We start from the raw sequence: 15,230 nt of genomic DNA on the forward strand, positions 1-15,230 counted from the left end.
AAAGCAATGTACAGATTGGATGTAATCTCTACCAAACTCCAAAGGCATTTTTCACAGAAATAGAGCAAACAATTCTAAGATTTGTATAGAACCACAAAAGACTCCAAATAAGCAAGGCAATCTTGAGAAAGATGAACAAAGCTGGAGGGATCATTCTGTCTTATTTCAAACTATATTATCAAAGCTGTACTGATCAAAACAGTATAGTATTGGCATAAAAACAGACATATAGATTAATGGAACAGAATAGAGAGCCCAGGATATAAATCTATTTGGCCCATTAATTTATGAGAAGGAGCCAGAAATGTACAATCAGGAGAGGACAATCTCTTTAGTAAGTGGCACTGGGAAAATTGAGCAGCTACACCAAAGGAATGAAATTGGATCACTATTTTACACCATACACAAAAATTAACTTGAAATGGTTCAAAGATCTGAACACCATAAAACTCCTAAAAGAAATCAACAAAGGTAATAAGTTCCTTGAGACTGCGTTTGGTGTCAAATCCAAAAAAATCATCCACCAACACCAAAGGTAACAAAACCAGAACTGAGTAGGGCTACATCAAACTAAGGAAATCCTGCACAGCAAAGAAAACCATCAACAAAATCAAATGGCAACCTACTGAATAGAAAAAAAATATTTACAAAAAGATAATTCTGATAAGGTGTTAATAACCAAAATATAAAAGGAATCCTACAATTCAAAAGCAAAAGGAAAAAAAAAACACACACATCTGATTGAAATGGGCAGAGGATCTGAAGAGACATTCTTCCAAAGACGACTAATAAGTGGCCAAAAGGTACATAAAAAGGTGCTCAATGTTCCTAATTATCAGAGAAATGCAAATTATAATCACAATAAGATATTACTTCATACCTGTTAGAATGGCTATTTTTCAAAAAGGCAAGAAATAACAAATGTTGGTGAGGATCTGGAGAAAAGGGAATCCTTGTGCACTGTTGGTAGAAATGTAAATTGGTGCGGCCACTGTGGAAAACAGTATGGAAGTTCCTCAAAAAATTAAAACTGGAACTGCCATATGATCTAGCAATTCCACTTCTGGGTAATTATCTGAAGAAAATAAAAACACTAACTGGAGAAAAATAGATAAGCACCTCCACGTTCACTGCAGCATTACTTAAAATAACTAAGATATGTTAGCAACCTAAGTGTCCATTGATGCGTGAATGGATAAAGAAAATGTGGTATGTATACACAATGGAATACTATTCAGCCATGAAAAAGGAAGGAAAGAAGGAAATCTTGTTATTTTGACAACATGGATGGACCCTGAGGACACTATGCTAAGTGAAAGAAGTCAGGGAACAACAACAAACATATGATGTTACTTATATGGAAAGAAAGAGGGAGAAAGAGAAAGAGAGAGAAAAAGAGTAAGAAAGAGAAAAGAAAGAAAAGAGAAAGAAAGAAAGAAGAAAAGAAAAAAAAAGAAAAGAAAAGAAAGGAGAAAAGAAAGAGAAGAAAGAAAATGAATGAACAAGCAAGCTCATGGACATAAACAACAGATTGAGGGTTGCCAAAAGCAGAGGGCAATGGGGAGGGAAGGATGGAAATGGATGAATGTGGTTAAAAGTGCTAACTTCCAGCTATTAAAAAAAGTAAATCATGAACATGTAATGTACAGCATGATTTCTGTAGTTAACAATACTGTATTGTATATTTGAAAGCTAAGAGTAAATGTTAAAAATTCTCATAAGAAAAAAAATTCTAAGAAAGATTTGTAACTGTACAAATCTGTGATGGATATTAACTAGACATGTTATGATTGTTTTGCAATGTATACAAATAAGGAATCATGTGATACTCCCAAAACTAATGATGTTGTATATCTATTTTATCTCAATTTTTTTAAAGTTAGGCACTGTAAAGCTAGTAGTAACTGGTGTTATTATTTAGAAAGCTGCTCTTTGTTCCAGCATTTTCCCTAGGTTCTAAAGAGAGAAGACTGTTTTCATAAGAGGGAAAGGTCAACTCAGAAGGGCTGAGGATTAGGAGGAGCACTAATGGAAGAGCTTTACAATGAAGGAGCTGATCTGCCCTGTGCAGTGACTGACATGTAAATGAGATATCAATTCTGAGAGATGCAAAAGGGCATTGTTGGTTCAGAAACTGACTGGATATTTTCAGCTGCATTTGAAGATTTCACTACCTCCAAGTTTCCAGCTCAGAAATAGCAAATGAGTCTCAGGTTATTTGTTAATTCCCAGTGACTCCCTATCTGCAAGGTTGCAAGAGAATTTGAACCTGTGTCCAGGTTTCAAGGAGCAGGAGACTCATGCATTCATGATGTCAGACACATACTGCATATTTCATATTACTGAACTAGCCTATTGACAGAAGTATTTCAATAAGTAATAGGGTATGTGAAGAAAAGACCCTACACACAAGCTGGAAATCTCTAGCCAGTGGATTAGCCCCTGATAGACTGTATTTAAAGATCCTAAAAAATAAAAATAAAAATAAAAAAATAAAGATCCTAGTACACTGATGTTAACATGGAACAGGTTGGGGGCGGGGGGGACACCTCCATTGGTTTTCCACAGGCCTCTATCTTATGTCCTATCCCAGCTACAACTTTTATCCGTGATTTAGCACAAGAGTGTGCATTCATCAGCATGTAGAGCTGGAAGAGGGATCCTCTCTGATTAACTTTTTGAAAACTGAAGATCTCCTTGGCCTCTTTCTCTATAGTGCTGGGAAGGAACTGTGAACGCATCATGAACTCAAAACCTCAAGTAACCACCATGAAGGGAAGTTGTGGGGACAAGGACACTGGGCTGATATGCCAGGTCTTGCCTTTCCAAGAAGGAACTGAAAGCCCACACAGAATGGCTACCTTCTGATACCCCAGACCCGCTGGTATGGTGAATTCTGGGTGGCCGTGGTAGAGGAGTGGCAGGGCGGGGTCCACTGCTAGGTGATAACTTCATGGCCACGCCCGGGGAAACCAGTAGAGAAGCTGGGTTGCGGCTGGGCCCAGTATCCTAGTGCAGCAGGATGCCTTCCACAGTCTCCTTCCCCAAATGGCCACAAAGTGGCCAAGAAGTTTGCAGAGAGGATCAGAAGTACCAAAGCACTAGAGGAGAGAGCAGTTGCCAATGAAAGCCACGGCCCCACAGCAGTGTCAGGGCTTAAGTGTGAATCATAAGGTCATAAGGCTGTGTTTGAAGCTGTGTTTGTCTTCCCTCCCTGGAGGGAGAGAGAAATGCTCTCAGAGAGCAGAGGAAGCTGGTGTCTAGACTTTTCGTGACAATCATAAGCTTCCTCAGCCTTCCTCTTATCCTCCCTGTACTGCTGAAAGGGAGGGAACTACATGTACCAAATCTTCCACAATAATAAGCAAAGCAATTTCAAAGCAATAACAGCATTTCTTTCTTTTTCCGTACCTGCTAGTGCACTGACCAAGAAGTGGGCCGCAGAAAGGAGCTTCTGGTTGCTGATTGCATCCTCCTGGTCTGGACACCCGCCCTGTACTCTGTAGCCCACCAAGCTCAGGAAAGCCATGAGGTCCTGCTGCTGTGGGGGCTTCAGCTCCCCCGGTATTGCCAGTGGGGGCGACAGACCTCTGACCACATCGTCACACTGCAGGAGGAGGAGAAAAAAGACATACATTAAAGCCAAAGGCCAAGCTAAGCCTCTGCCCCATGACACACAACTGCTTACCCTTCCACCGTCTCCCAACTAAAGCAAAACCCTACATTCTTTTCTGTTTTGAAATTACTAGTCTCTCATAAGGAGAGAGTAAACAGCCTTGCCTGGTACTATTCTTTCACAGAGAAGGGAAAAGGGATGCAGGAACTACGGATAGAACCTTCCAGGACAAGTCAGGTTGGACCAGGGACCAGGAACAGGTGACTACATGCAGAACTAAGGAGGGGAACATAAAAGCATTGTCCCATCACGGTTCTGCAGCTTTAAACTTGGCACACCAGCAGCCCCCAGCCACATTCCCAGCTGGGCCCAAGGCAGCCTCATCCATCCACATTGGGCCCGCTGGGAGGTAGGTGGCCCTGCCAGTGAGGGTCACTTTGGCCAGCTCAGTACCACCTAGGGAGCTCTTCTCCATTGTAACTTACACATCAGGTGCGTTCACAGATGAGCCCACTGGCCCCCACCAGCTGGGCAGCTTGCTTCTCCCACACCTGACAGGGCAACTGACATTCTTTCTAAAGGGTACTGGTCTGAGATTTCCCTCTTGGAAGGAGCTATTTTAGGAAGTATAAATCAGTTGGTTTTTTGAAACATTTGTGTTCACCCTGGAGTTAACACACTGTCCTGTGAGCTTAGCATCCTCCAGAACACCCAGGTGTCCTGGACTGTTGGGCTATTACAACAATTGCAGGTTCCATCACTGGCAGCTAAGCTCTTTTGGCACAATCCAGTTTCAAGAGGGAAAAATAACAAGAATACTCTCCTGGAAACCATAAAGCATTGAATCAGAAAATCAGAGTTCAAAAACTCTGAATAATGGGGGGAAAAAAAAACAAAGGAAAAACTCTCATCTAAATCATCTTAATAGTGCCCCAGCCCCCTTAGCAAAGAATACAAAGTCTGGCAGGTTGGCAGCTAGCATGTCCTTCACCATTTGTACGACTACTAGTTAAGGAACTCAACCTCCCCAGAAAACCCTTTTGCTACAAAACAGAAAAACACAAAGGCCTGCTTTTTAATCTATTCTAAATAGAATAAATTTACTTACTGGACTCTACCAGACAGCCTCCTTGTAGTGGGGTTGAATAATCCCCCCCCCCCCCAAATTTCAGAGTATGACCTTATCTGGAATAAGAGTCTTTGCGGATATAATTAAGGTAAGGATCTCAAGATGAGATACTTCTGGATGGGAATGGGCCCTGTATGCCAATGATGAGTGTCCTTTAAGACAGAAAAGGAGATGACACTGGGAAGACAGACTGGATCAGTGTGGCCACAAGGCAAGGAGCATCAGGAGCCACCAGAAGATGAAAGAGGTGAGGAAGGGCTGTCCCCTAAAGCCTGTGGTTGAGAAGCATGGCCCTGCTGACACCTCAGCTCCAGACTCCTGGCCTCCAGAACTCTAAGAGAATAAATTTCCATTGTCCTAAGCCACGGAGTTTCTAGTAAATTGTTACAACAACCCTAGGGAACCAATCTACCATTTGATTCCTGACATCAGCCACTTTTCTTCAGTCAGAAAACTAAGGACCTGGGAGTAAAAAATAAAAAATAAAAAAAAGGAGGCTTTAAGGTTTAAAGGAGGTGGGGAAATTGTAATAGAATTTTATCCCAGCTCACAGCCTTATCTCAAGAGGTCTCACCTGTCCACATCTCCCAAAAACCCAGGTGGAGATGCTCTGCCTCAAGCTATCTTTGGTCTTACCACTTGTTCCAGGACCACAAGTAATTCTTCATCAAACAGGACCGCCTGGAGGATGTCGCTCAGTGCTGTCTGTTGCTGTTTGGGCAGCTCCACAAAGGGGTGGAAATTCTTCTCCAAGAGCACAGTTGCTATGAAAACAGCAGAGCACACATGGCATCATGACTACTGTGCTGTCTCAGAACAAGGGACAGCAGACTTTGCTTTTTTTTATAGTCATTGTCCTCAGTTCTTTCACAGACACTTCAGGAGCACGGCCAGTCATGGAGCTCAAGTTAGACACAGAGTTAGTGACCACCCTGCATGTTTTTCAATAACCAGTCAAACTACTTTAAGAAGAAAAAAACGGGGACGGAAAGAGAAAATAAAGAGGGCTGCCCAGATTTGTTTCAGACTTCACTCTTTTTTTCTGATGAGTCACTAAACATTAAGTCTATTTTCTGGAAAAGTCTAATCAATTATTTAGACTCCTCTTTAGCATGATTTCTATAGAAGTAAATTATTAAGGCTGAATCACTAAAACATCAAGTCAGTACTTTTACAGGGTTTCACAGCTACACGAATTCCAAAGTCCAGTATTTCTTATGTCCTTTCTTCTAATACTATGCAGATTTTTATCTTTTAATATTTAATGCTTGCTTCTCAAATGCTGGCACCCTATTTTCATGGCAAACACAGCCACTCCACTTTTCCCACTCATTATTCTTCACCCATTCTGGAGGACGGGCACACCGGCCCACCCGGCCTGGTTATGCACATCCTCTGCAGGATGCTTGAGGCTCTCTCCTTAAAATATATTTTTTTTAAGACATTGAAACACTTCTAGTAAATTAAGCCCAGTGGGGATTTAAAGGCAAGGTTTGATAAACCACAGCTTTCACATGCAGGGATGCATACTAATACATAGCATACTACACCTCTGCTGATGGCAAATTCCAGCACACAGTTGTCAGCCCCATGGAGAGAACGGGTCACATCAGTCACTGACATATTCAAATATTTCCCTATGAACACAGCTAGGGAATGCCACCTCAGCCTGGAGAGAAGAGCATTCCTTGTTGGTCTAGGGTCTGAGAGCACAAAGGCTTGCTGGCCCCCCACCCTATTTCTGCTTCACAGACCCAGCCATCCCTCTCCACCCCAGGCTGACTAGGACGGCCAACTGGCAGGGTGGACTGGTGGGAAAAGAAATTATAAAGAAGCTGCAGCCCACAAACTATCGTGTCACTTCCCTGTAGCACAGTTTAAGGCTAGAGGGCCGCTCTGCTGTGTTTCTAACCCACAGCAGTGCTTAAACAGCAGCTGGAAGTTGTGCTCAATCATCAATCTCAAGGAAGCAGAAGAAAGGCCTGTGGCCCTGCATAAGATGTGAAAGCCCCGTCTGAAGACTGGGCTTTCCCTGCCATTTCTTCCAACACTACCATTTTTGTTACAGAAACAGAAGCATCTTCTGGTTTGGGACTCACTGAGGACCCCTAGGTAAGAATCTTCTTATCCTGCCAGCCAGACCATATTCTGAACTAGCTCTTAGCTCCTACCGATTCTGTGTTTCACCTTTTCCTTGCCCATTTCCTCTTCTGCCGTATACTGCACTCCACACCCTGCCCATGCCACCACAAGAAAAGCCAACTTTTTAAAACACAAAATACCATGGGGAATAAAAGGAGTTGCTGCAGGTAAGTCACACCATGGCACCGCAGGGCTTCAAGCCATGTGCATAAAGAGCCCCCAAGAAAGCGTTCTGTAAGGCTGACAAAGCCTTGCCTGTGTTGGCAGTGAAGGCTGGAATATAATGAAACAGATGCAAATTTTGGGTTCTCTCTCTGTTGCTGACCAATTATTTTTTAATAGTCAGCAAGGCTTCTATGGTTGAAATGAAAGAAAATGCCCTCTCATTCCTCAGTCATCTATCTCTTCCTCAAAACATGGCACCTAAGACGTGAGGTTCCCTGAGATGCCACTGAGGTGAGTCCTGCTGAGTGCATGAGGTCCAACTTGGAGGCACTGTCCTCTCGGTTCTCAAATGTTCTCTATCACATCTCTAAGGAGTCATGGCTCATGAAGGCCACATCACCTCTTGCACCGCAGTGCTCGAGTAGCCATCAGCTCACTACACCTCACCCTGCAGGCAATACCTTGTTTTAAAACATCCAACGGCCCATCCAGGGCAGATGATCCCAGCCCAGCATCTGGCATGTCCCCGTATGCAAACTCTCGAAAGGGCAGATGGTCCAGGAAGACAGAGTCACTTCTCTCGAGTTCAAAGCCACCATGCTTCCCTTGTAGGAGGCATAATTCTGTAATGTGGGAGAAAAGGACAAGCCGGCACAGGGTTAACTGGGCCTTGCTGGCACACCTCAGACCCAGATTTACCTAACAGGGGACAGGGGTGGGGAACACATGCACTCTTTGACCTCATAAACCCACTTCCTACACGTTATGCTATTTGACGAAAACTCAGCCCCTTCCTACAAATTAAGGAGAAATGGTTGTTCTCAACATAAAGCTCTCCAGTGTGTCCTCTCTGAAGAGGTAGGAAGCAATCTTTCAAACATTAAGTATTCCTTTAGCCTGATTTGAACAAACTATTAAATAACAAAAATTCAACTAAATAAATTCTGAAATGACACCATTTGGTGCCTGGGGTTTCCTTTTAACAAAACCAAATCTTACACAACTCACAATGTATGAAACAAAAGAAAAAAAAAAATTTTGTTTAATTTGACTTGACTGAACTGATAATATTAAAGTATTATTGACAAAATATTTAAGTATACAAGTGGTGTGTGATTGTATTTTTAAAATACTAACTTTTCTTCATTAGTAAATAATACACAATAAAAAAATGAACTTCTGACTTTAGCAGTTGTATGAATGAATCTTACAAACACGTCAAGTGAAAAAAGCTGGACACAGATGAAGATGTTCTCCATGAATCTATATGAAGGCAAAACTAGTCTTTTTTTAAAAGCCTTATCTTTAGATATACTGAACTATTTATAGACCGAGCAATATAATGCCTAGGATTTGTTTCGAAATAACTGAGTGAGATGGGTGAGGTGGTAAAGTTATAGATGAAATATGAATCACCCTAGTTATTAAAGCTGGATGGTAGGTACACGGGAGTTCATTATATTATTATCTCTCCTTTTGAACATGTATGAAATTTTTCTATAATAATATAAAAAAATAAAATGTTTCCTTAAATACTTCCATATTTAAAAATCCAAAAGGTAACAATTATTATGCAATAGTTATTATGTCCTTAATAAGCCAAAACAGCAAGAGAACTCATGAATTGGGGTTCTTTTTATACTTCTATTTAATGATTTGTGTACTTAAGCACAAGCTATGGAATAAAAATGTGGAAGGCATGAAGATTAGCACATATTTTTACTTGCTTGTAGGCACTAATGATGTAAAAGATCGAATAGCTATCTAAAGACCAATGAAACAACCCTTCATTTACTCACCTATGACCCACACTCACTGGGCATCCAGGGCACCCGTGGCTGGCTTTGCCCTTTCCACCAGGCACTGAGGCAGATCAACGTGAACCAGCCCTGAGGTAATACCTTTGCTCCCCCAGAGCAGCCACCATGACTATTAACATAGTCTCAAGTCCTGCTGAGAGCTGCACAGGACCCCCAACTGGTATTTCAGGAGTCTGGCACCAGCACCACTCTTGCCCATATACATGCACAGGCCCCGGAAGACACTGCCAGTTCTTTCATTCTTTTCAGTGTCAGGCACTGTGCTAGGGGCCAGTGACACAAAAGGACTACAGTCCAGGCCTGGACAATAAGTGTAAGTGGGGACAGAGGTCACAAGTGCTGTTGGAGGAGGTGGTCAGGTCCCTGAAGCCAGACACAGTGGCAAATGCAGAGAGAGAACTAGAAAAGGATTCTTGGATAAAGCAGTGTCTAAGGAACCCCCTAAAGTTTTGGTAGGAATTAGCAAGGCGAAGAGGCAGAGAGCATGCAGGTAGTCCTGGAACTCCGGGTAAGACCAAGAACAGGGTCTTGGCTAGAGCAGCGGCATCTGGAGATTAGAAGGAAGGCGGGACAAATGCTGGGGCAAGCTTTATCTTGGGACACAGGGAGCCTCCGAAGGGTGTTTAAGCAGGTGTGTGAATTGACCACATTTTTATTTTTAAATAATCACAGTGGCTACAGTGCTAGAATGGAACAGATGGGGAAAGATTCCGAGAAGCAGGGGAGCCAATTAAGAGTGTGTGGCAGAAAAAAAAAAAATTAAAAAAATTTTAAAAAAAGAGTGTGCGGCAGGACTCAGTAGGCAGATGCCGTCAGGGCCAGCACACCTGCCAAGGTGCACAGACGCAGGCAGGGCAGGCAGGGCGGGGAGCGCGGGCTCCTAGCCACAGGGCTCCAATCAGGGGTACACGCGGAAAGGACACTGGCCTTATCCCTAATTATACAAAGCACAAGGCTAAAGTTCGAGACCATAAAATGATGCTTCTGATTGGCTATGCAAGGGAGGGGCTGTTGGTGAGGAGGGGGGCACGGCCGAGAGAATCTCTTGGTGAGGACAGGCTGCACAGGTGCCTCCCCCCAGGGATACAAAGGGAGTCAGCGCCTGCTTAGAGTTTCAGGGGACACACAGGATCCTCCCAGAAGGTGGGAAGGCAGCCTCTTAAGGGCCCCCTCTGGCCCCTGCACGTCTGTTTATGAAGCCAGATCAGAGTACTCTGTGGCAAGAGCAACAGAAAACACAGATGGCAAAAAGGAAAAATCGCAGAACTGGCTTAAAAATCAGGCAGTGTGGGGATCCCTGGGTGGCTCAGCGGTTTAGCCCCTGCCTTTGGCCCAGGGCGTGATCCTGGAGACTCAGGATCAAGTCCCACACCAGGCTCCCTGCATGGGGCCTGCTTCTTCCTCTGCCTGTGTCTCTGCCTCTCTCTCTCTCTCTCTCTCTCTCTCTCTGTGTTTCTCATGAATGAAAAAAATAAAGTCTTTTAAAAAAAAATCAGGCAGCAAGTCACATACAATGTCAGCCTGTCCGCCAGGCTGCACAGGCTTGGTAGTTGTCAGTGGGAAAGAGCCACGGAGCAGGGCTTCCTGGGTCAGGGCATGCGAAGTGAGCAGAGAGGGCCCCAGAATTCCCCCTGGGCACCTCCCCACAGCACAAAGAGAAGTTTATTTCACAGAAGGCAGAAGCCAGCCAAGCTAAAAGGCTTGACATTGAAATGCAAACGAGAGAGCCACACCAGCCGAGGCTAGGTGTTTCTTTCTTTCTTTTTTTTTTTTTTTTTTTTTTAGGTGTTTCCAACCCTGTCGGAGAACAGGGAGGCTTCCCAGGAGAGCAACAGGTGCCCCAACGGGGCTGAAAGCAGGGCAGGACCTCCTCAGAGAGACAGACTAGAGAGGCGGCCTGGTCCAAAGGTCCTCAGAGCACTCATGGGCAGCCTCAGGGTCGGGCCAAGCTTTCAAGATGCTTATGAAAGTGCCAGCCCTTCTGGGCAGGATAGCCAGGCCCCAAAGCTTTAGGCTGGAATCCTGTAAGTGCATGGAGCAACATGCCGACAGCAAAAACAAGAGGGACAACTTAATCATCTTAACGCAGTTTGTTCAGTAGACAAAGTCTTCCAAAGAGAGTAAAATAATAAAAATGCCAGCGAGGACACAAATTTGTAACCAGGCCAAGCCAAAGCCTGTATGTCATGATTCTGGGTGTTCCTGGCATTTCATGTGCCCCTGACTAACCTCTCTAGAGCAGCTTCTTAAAACTAACCCCCTCACCCTTGGTCACCTCCCTGGAATGGAGGCTGTTCCATGTGTGAAATGAAAGAGGGAGTGGGGTCTCTGCCACTGCCTCCCCTGCCTCCCATGTGTCTTCTTTGGCTCCTACACTCCCAGGAGCCTGTGACTGTAGGGACGGTGCACGTTCTGAGTGCCTGTAGTTGTAGCTCAAAGGCATGTTACCTCGAGTGGGCCAAGTACACATAAAAGGCTGACTCCTGGGGATCTTCTTCCTCCCTAATCTTACAGAGAACAAATGGGAGAAAAGCAGGAGACTGCAATGGATACGTGAATGGTCTATTATGGCACACTTTTTGAAACTTTTTTTTTTAGATTTTATTTATTCATGACAGACCAAGAGAGGCAAAGACATAGGCAGAGGGAGAAGTAGGCTCCTTGAGGGGAGCCTGATGGGGGACTTGATCCCAGGATCGGGATCATGCCCTGAGCCAAAGGCAGACACTCAACCACTGAGCCACCCAGGCGTCCCTAAAACTCTTTCATTATGGAAGATGTGAAATGGCACAAGACTAGAGTAGTATAATGAACCCCCACGTACCCACCGACCAGCTTCAGTGATTGTTCTTTCCCTCTGCGGACCCCATGCACCCACTCCTTACACCACCCAGATTATTTCTGAATCAAAACACAAACGTGTTACCATTTCATCTGTGAAGACTTCAGTATAAATCTCTAAAAACATAGAGTCTTCTTTATAAACATAACTATGACATTACCATACCTTAAAAAGTCAATCATTATGTTACATTTATTCATTCATGTCCCCCAGAAGTGGTCAACAGTTTTCGTGGGCTCAACACAACCTCTTCTCAGGCTGAGCATGAGGGAAGGGCCATGAGCATCTAAGATCAGCAGACAGGAGCGAAGCTAAAGCCCTCATGTTCTTCAAAGGATGCAATGACCAGGATCTCCCAGCTCTGAACACTGGTGATCAGCAGAGCAAGGTCAAGTACTGTGTTTTTGGCTTCATATTGGTTGGGGAAGGAAGGTGAGATGCTGCTGCTGACAGTATGATTAAGGGCTGACGCAGACAGCGTGACTTAATAAACAACCACTGTGCCAGGTACTTCATGTGCTCATCCCCTTTAATCCTGACTGTGGCTTGTGAGGGAATGTTTTTCCCCTTCCAGAGATGGGGAGTTAAGGCTCATCCACAACTTGCTTGAGGCCTCCTAGGACTCCAAGGCACCAGCACTGATACCCAGTCTGTCTGACAGCAGAGACCACGTTGCAGACCCTGTGCCACGCTGGTGAAAGTTCACCCACACTGATGCCCTCCCAACGCACCCCACCTGCCTCACTTGTCATGGGACACCCCCACACTTCCCATCTCCTTCCTCTAATACCCAGAGCGGGAGGCAGCACTCACCAAATTGGCCATCCAGTTTCACGTACAACTCGATGACGCCATAGGCGATGGTGGTGGAAGCTGGGATCTCCAGTGCTACGTTGGTATCCTTGGTGATGTTCCCATCCTCCTTTGCGGACACCTGTGAATAAGAACACATGCAGTCACCTGTATGCTCAGACTCCCCCAGGATTCTCTCTGCCTCCCCACTGTGGCCGGCCTAGGGCTTTGCATTCAGCCAATGCCCAAGGAACCAAGTGAAAAAGAGAAGCTGGCAGCACAGTAGGTAAGGATTCAGTCCTTGTGGGCCTCATGATGTAGTGCAGATATTGAGAAGTAAATGAGCAAACTTTTGTGGGTACGCAAAATGAGATTCCAGAGTGTGGGAGACAGTGAGGCTAGGTCTATGGTACTGAATAAAGAAGGTATGTAAGATAACTTCCCACTTCCCTCACGGAGGATTAGGGTAACCACTCCTACATCCTTGACAAGGATGAAAATCTGGACAATTTCAAAGCCTGACTGGAAGAACCTAGCTTAACAGTGAGGAGCCCCCAAAAGGGCATCATTCCAGACTCCTGTGGACGGCACACTGTGCAGTAAAACAAACCTAGAGCCAGGGAAGGAGGGAAGAGAGGTAAGGAAAAGAGGAGGATTACCGGAAATGCCAAGTGGTCAAACACTAAAGCTCTCTCCTTCCAACACTGTTACAAACATGAGCTCTTCCCATGATGGCCTGGGGAGAGGATCATTGCCTAAACACTGGAGATCAGAGACCCCTTGTAGCAACTTGATCCTGGTTTGTATAAGGACAGCCAGCCTCCGGATTCCCAGGCAGGGGCCAGGCCTGTGGTGAGGGTCACCATGGGCAGAAATACTGGCAAGGCGGACCACAGCCACCTCTCGTCAGGCACCTCCCTCATCACTGCCCCAGTGAGAGTCCTGCTCCACACCAGACTCTGTCTCCACCTCCTTCCAAATACAACTTTCCCAGGTCCTCTAACAAATGCCAAAATTTCCCCCAGGGAGCAAATGTCTAAGAATAGGACATCAGGCATCAGGGCAAGCTGTGGAGCAGTTTGGGGTTGGCAGCCTCCTGTTCCACAGAAGCTTAGTACTGGCTCAGGGATTAACCTGATAAGACTATTTTAATCCAGAAGCATCTGTCTATGTGTATATAGACACATATACTGCTCTCTACCTCCCATCACTCCATTCGCAAAGGATTTGAGGCAGTTGATTCCAAAGTAATCATTTTGAGACCCCTGGCTCTGAGGGGCTCCGGCAGTTACCTGAACATTGACATGGCCAGTGCTCCTTTGCCCCATTTTCTTTTGGGAAGGCACCTGTCCCAAGCTGGGTGGCCATTCTGGTCCTATTGCCCTAGTCCTGGGTCTGCTTCAGGAATGGGTGCAACCAGGGAGGGTCCGGTGGGAGCCAACCCTGAGCACACTTTCCCCTGGGGTGGCAGCAGGTGGCATGAAAGCATGGAGCTGCTGCACCACAGGGAGGATGCCTACCTGAGAGGGAATCCACCCCCAGGAAGGCAGCACACGCCAGTTTTCCAAATTTGGGATCTAAATGTGACTGAAGCCAGAACTACTTGAGTGTTTCAGTTACAGGAGCCAATAAATTATATCTCGTTTAAGCCACTTTGAGTTGGATTTCTATTAGCTCACTACAGAAGGGTCCTGACAAACGAAGACACCACCCAAAGCAGCCCGTGACCCTGGCCACAATGACTGGGACCAGAGAGCCCGCTGAGCCCACGCCTGTGCCCTGGGCACGCACACCTGCACGGTCTTGGTCTGGATCCCCACCATGCCGCCACACTTCTCCTCAATCTGAACGTGCTCCGATATCACGCACTGCTGGGTCGTCACTATCTTCTGTGTCAGGACACACAGGACCTCATTCTTCCTCTCCAGCACCTGCTGCAGCACTGGATTGCTCAGATTTATCGCTCTGAAAAAGAAAACTAGCCGTGAGCAGCTTAGTGCCTCAGGGGACATTGAGGCAGTGTGGATTTTCTCCTCTCTGGCAGCTGGCAGCTGAGCATACAGGTAGCCGCCAGCACCGTTGATTTCCTGGTGATGAGAGAGGGGGCAGTTCATGCAAAAAGACATAAATCAAACTTCCCAAGGCCGCCTAGCACTTCCAGGCATCAGAGAAAGGCTGCTGGGAGGGGAAGGGGCCCCCGCCATATAGCAACCCAGCAAGTGAGGGAGCTGCGTCCCTGGGCCTTGCACCCTGAAAGTCGGCTTTGTCATCTCATCACTGTAATGTGGGATTACTGTGGGGGAATGTTGAGAGGAGAGAGGCGAAGGCTTAATGACTAAGTAGCAAGGAAGAGACCAGGGTAGAATTAGAAGGGAGTATCTTAACCTCTCTGGGAAGGATATATAATCCCTTAGAAAGAGTTTAATGTGATTTTACAGATGAGGACACTGAAGATAGATCAGGCCCCCACACAGACTTGGGGCTCCTGTGTGGCTACTCTGGAGAATTTCAAGAATAAGCTAAATTTCCATCTACAGCAGATGATTTCATGCTTAGAAGTAAACAATGAAATAACTCCTGTGGCGCTCTCTGACGCTATCCATCGATGGAACGGACAGGGAAAGAACCTAATTAGAGTTGGTGTTGGCGCAAGGACAGTTATAGCATTCCTCTTGAGTTTGTTTTTTTTTTTAAGATTTTAATTTATTAGAGAGAGAGAGAAAG

At 45.4% G+C, this 15,230-nt stretch overlaps 1 protein-coding gene across 1 annotated transcript in view; it reads right to left on the reverse strand.

Annotated features, from left to right (window-relative positions):
• The window catches only part of GSDME (gasdermin E), a 71,463-nt gene that overhangs the window by 17,995 nt on the left and 38,238 nt on the right, over positions 1–15,230 (reverse strand). Inside the window, exons 4-8 of the mRNA XM_041727301.1 lie at positions 14,300–14,471; positions 12,528–12,648; positions 7,514–7,675; positions 5,382–5,509; positions 3,412–3,607 (exon numbers count right to left, since the gene is read on the reverse strand). Of these exons, the coding sequence (XP_041583235.1) occupies positions 3,412–3,607; positions 5,382–5,509; positions 7,514–7,675; positions 12,528–12,648; positions 14,300–14,471 (779 nt within the window). The remainder of the gene's footprint in view (positions 1–3,411; positions 3,608–5,381; positions 5,510–7,513; positions 7,676–12,527; positions 12,649–14,299; positions 14,472–15,230) is intronic.

This window comes from Vulpes lagopus, chromosome 13 (genome assembly GCF_018345385.1).
Source record: "Vulpes lagopus strain Blue_001 chromosome 13, ASM1834538v1, whole genome shotgun sequence".
Taxonomy (NCBI): Eukaryota; Metazoa; Chordata; class Mammalia; order Carnivora; family Canidae; genus Vulpes; species Vulpes lagopus.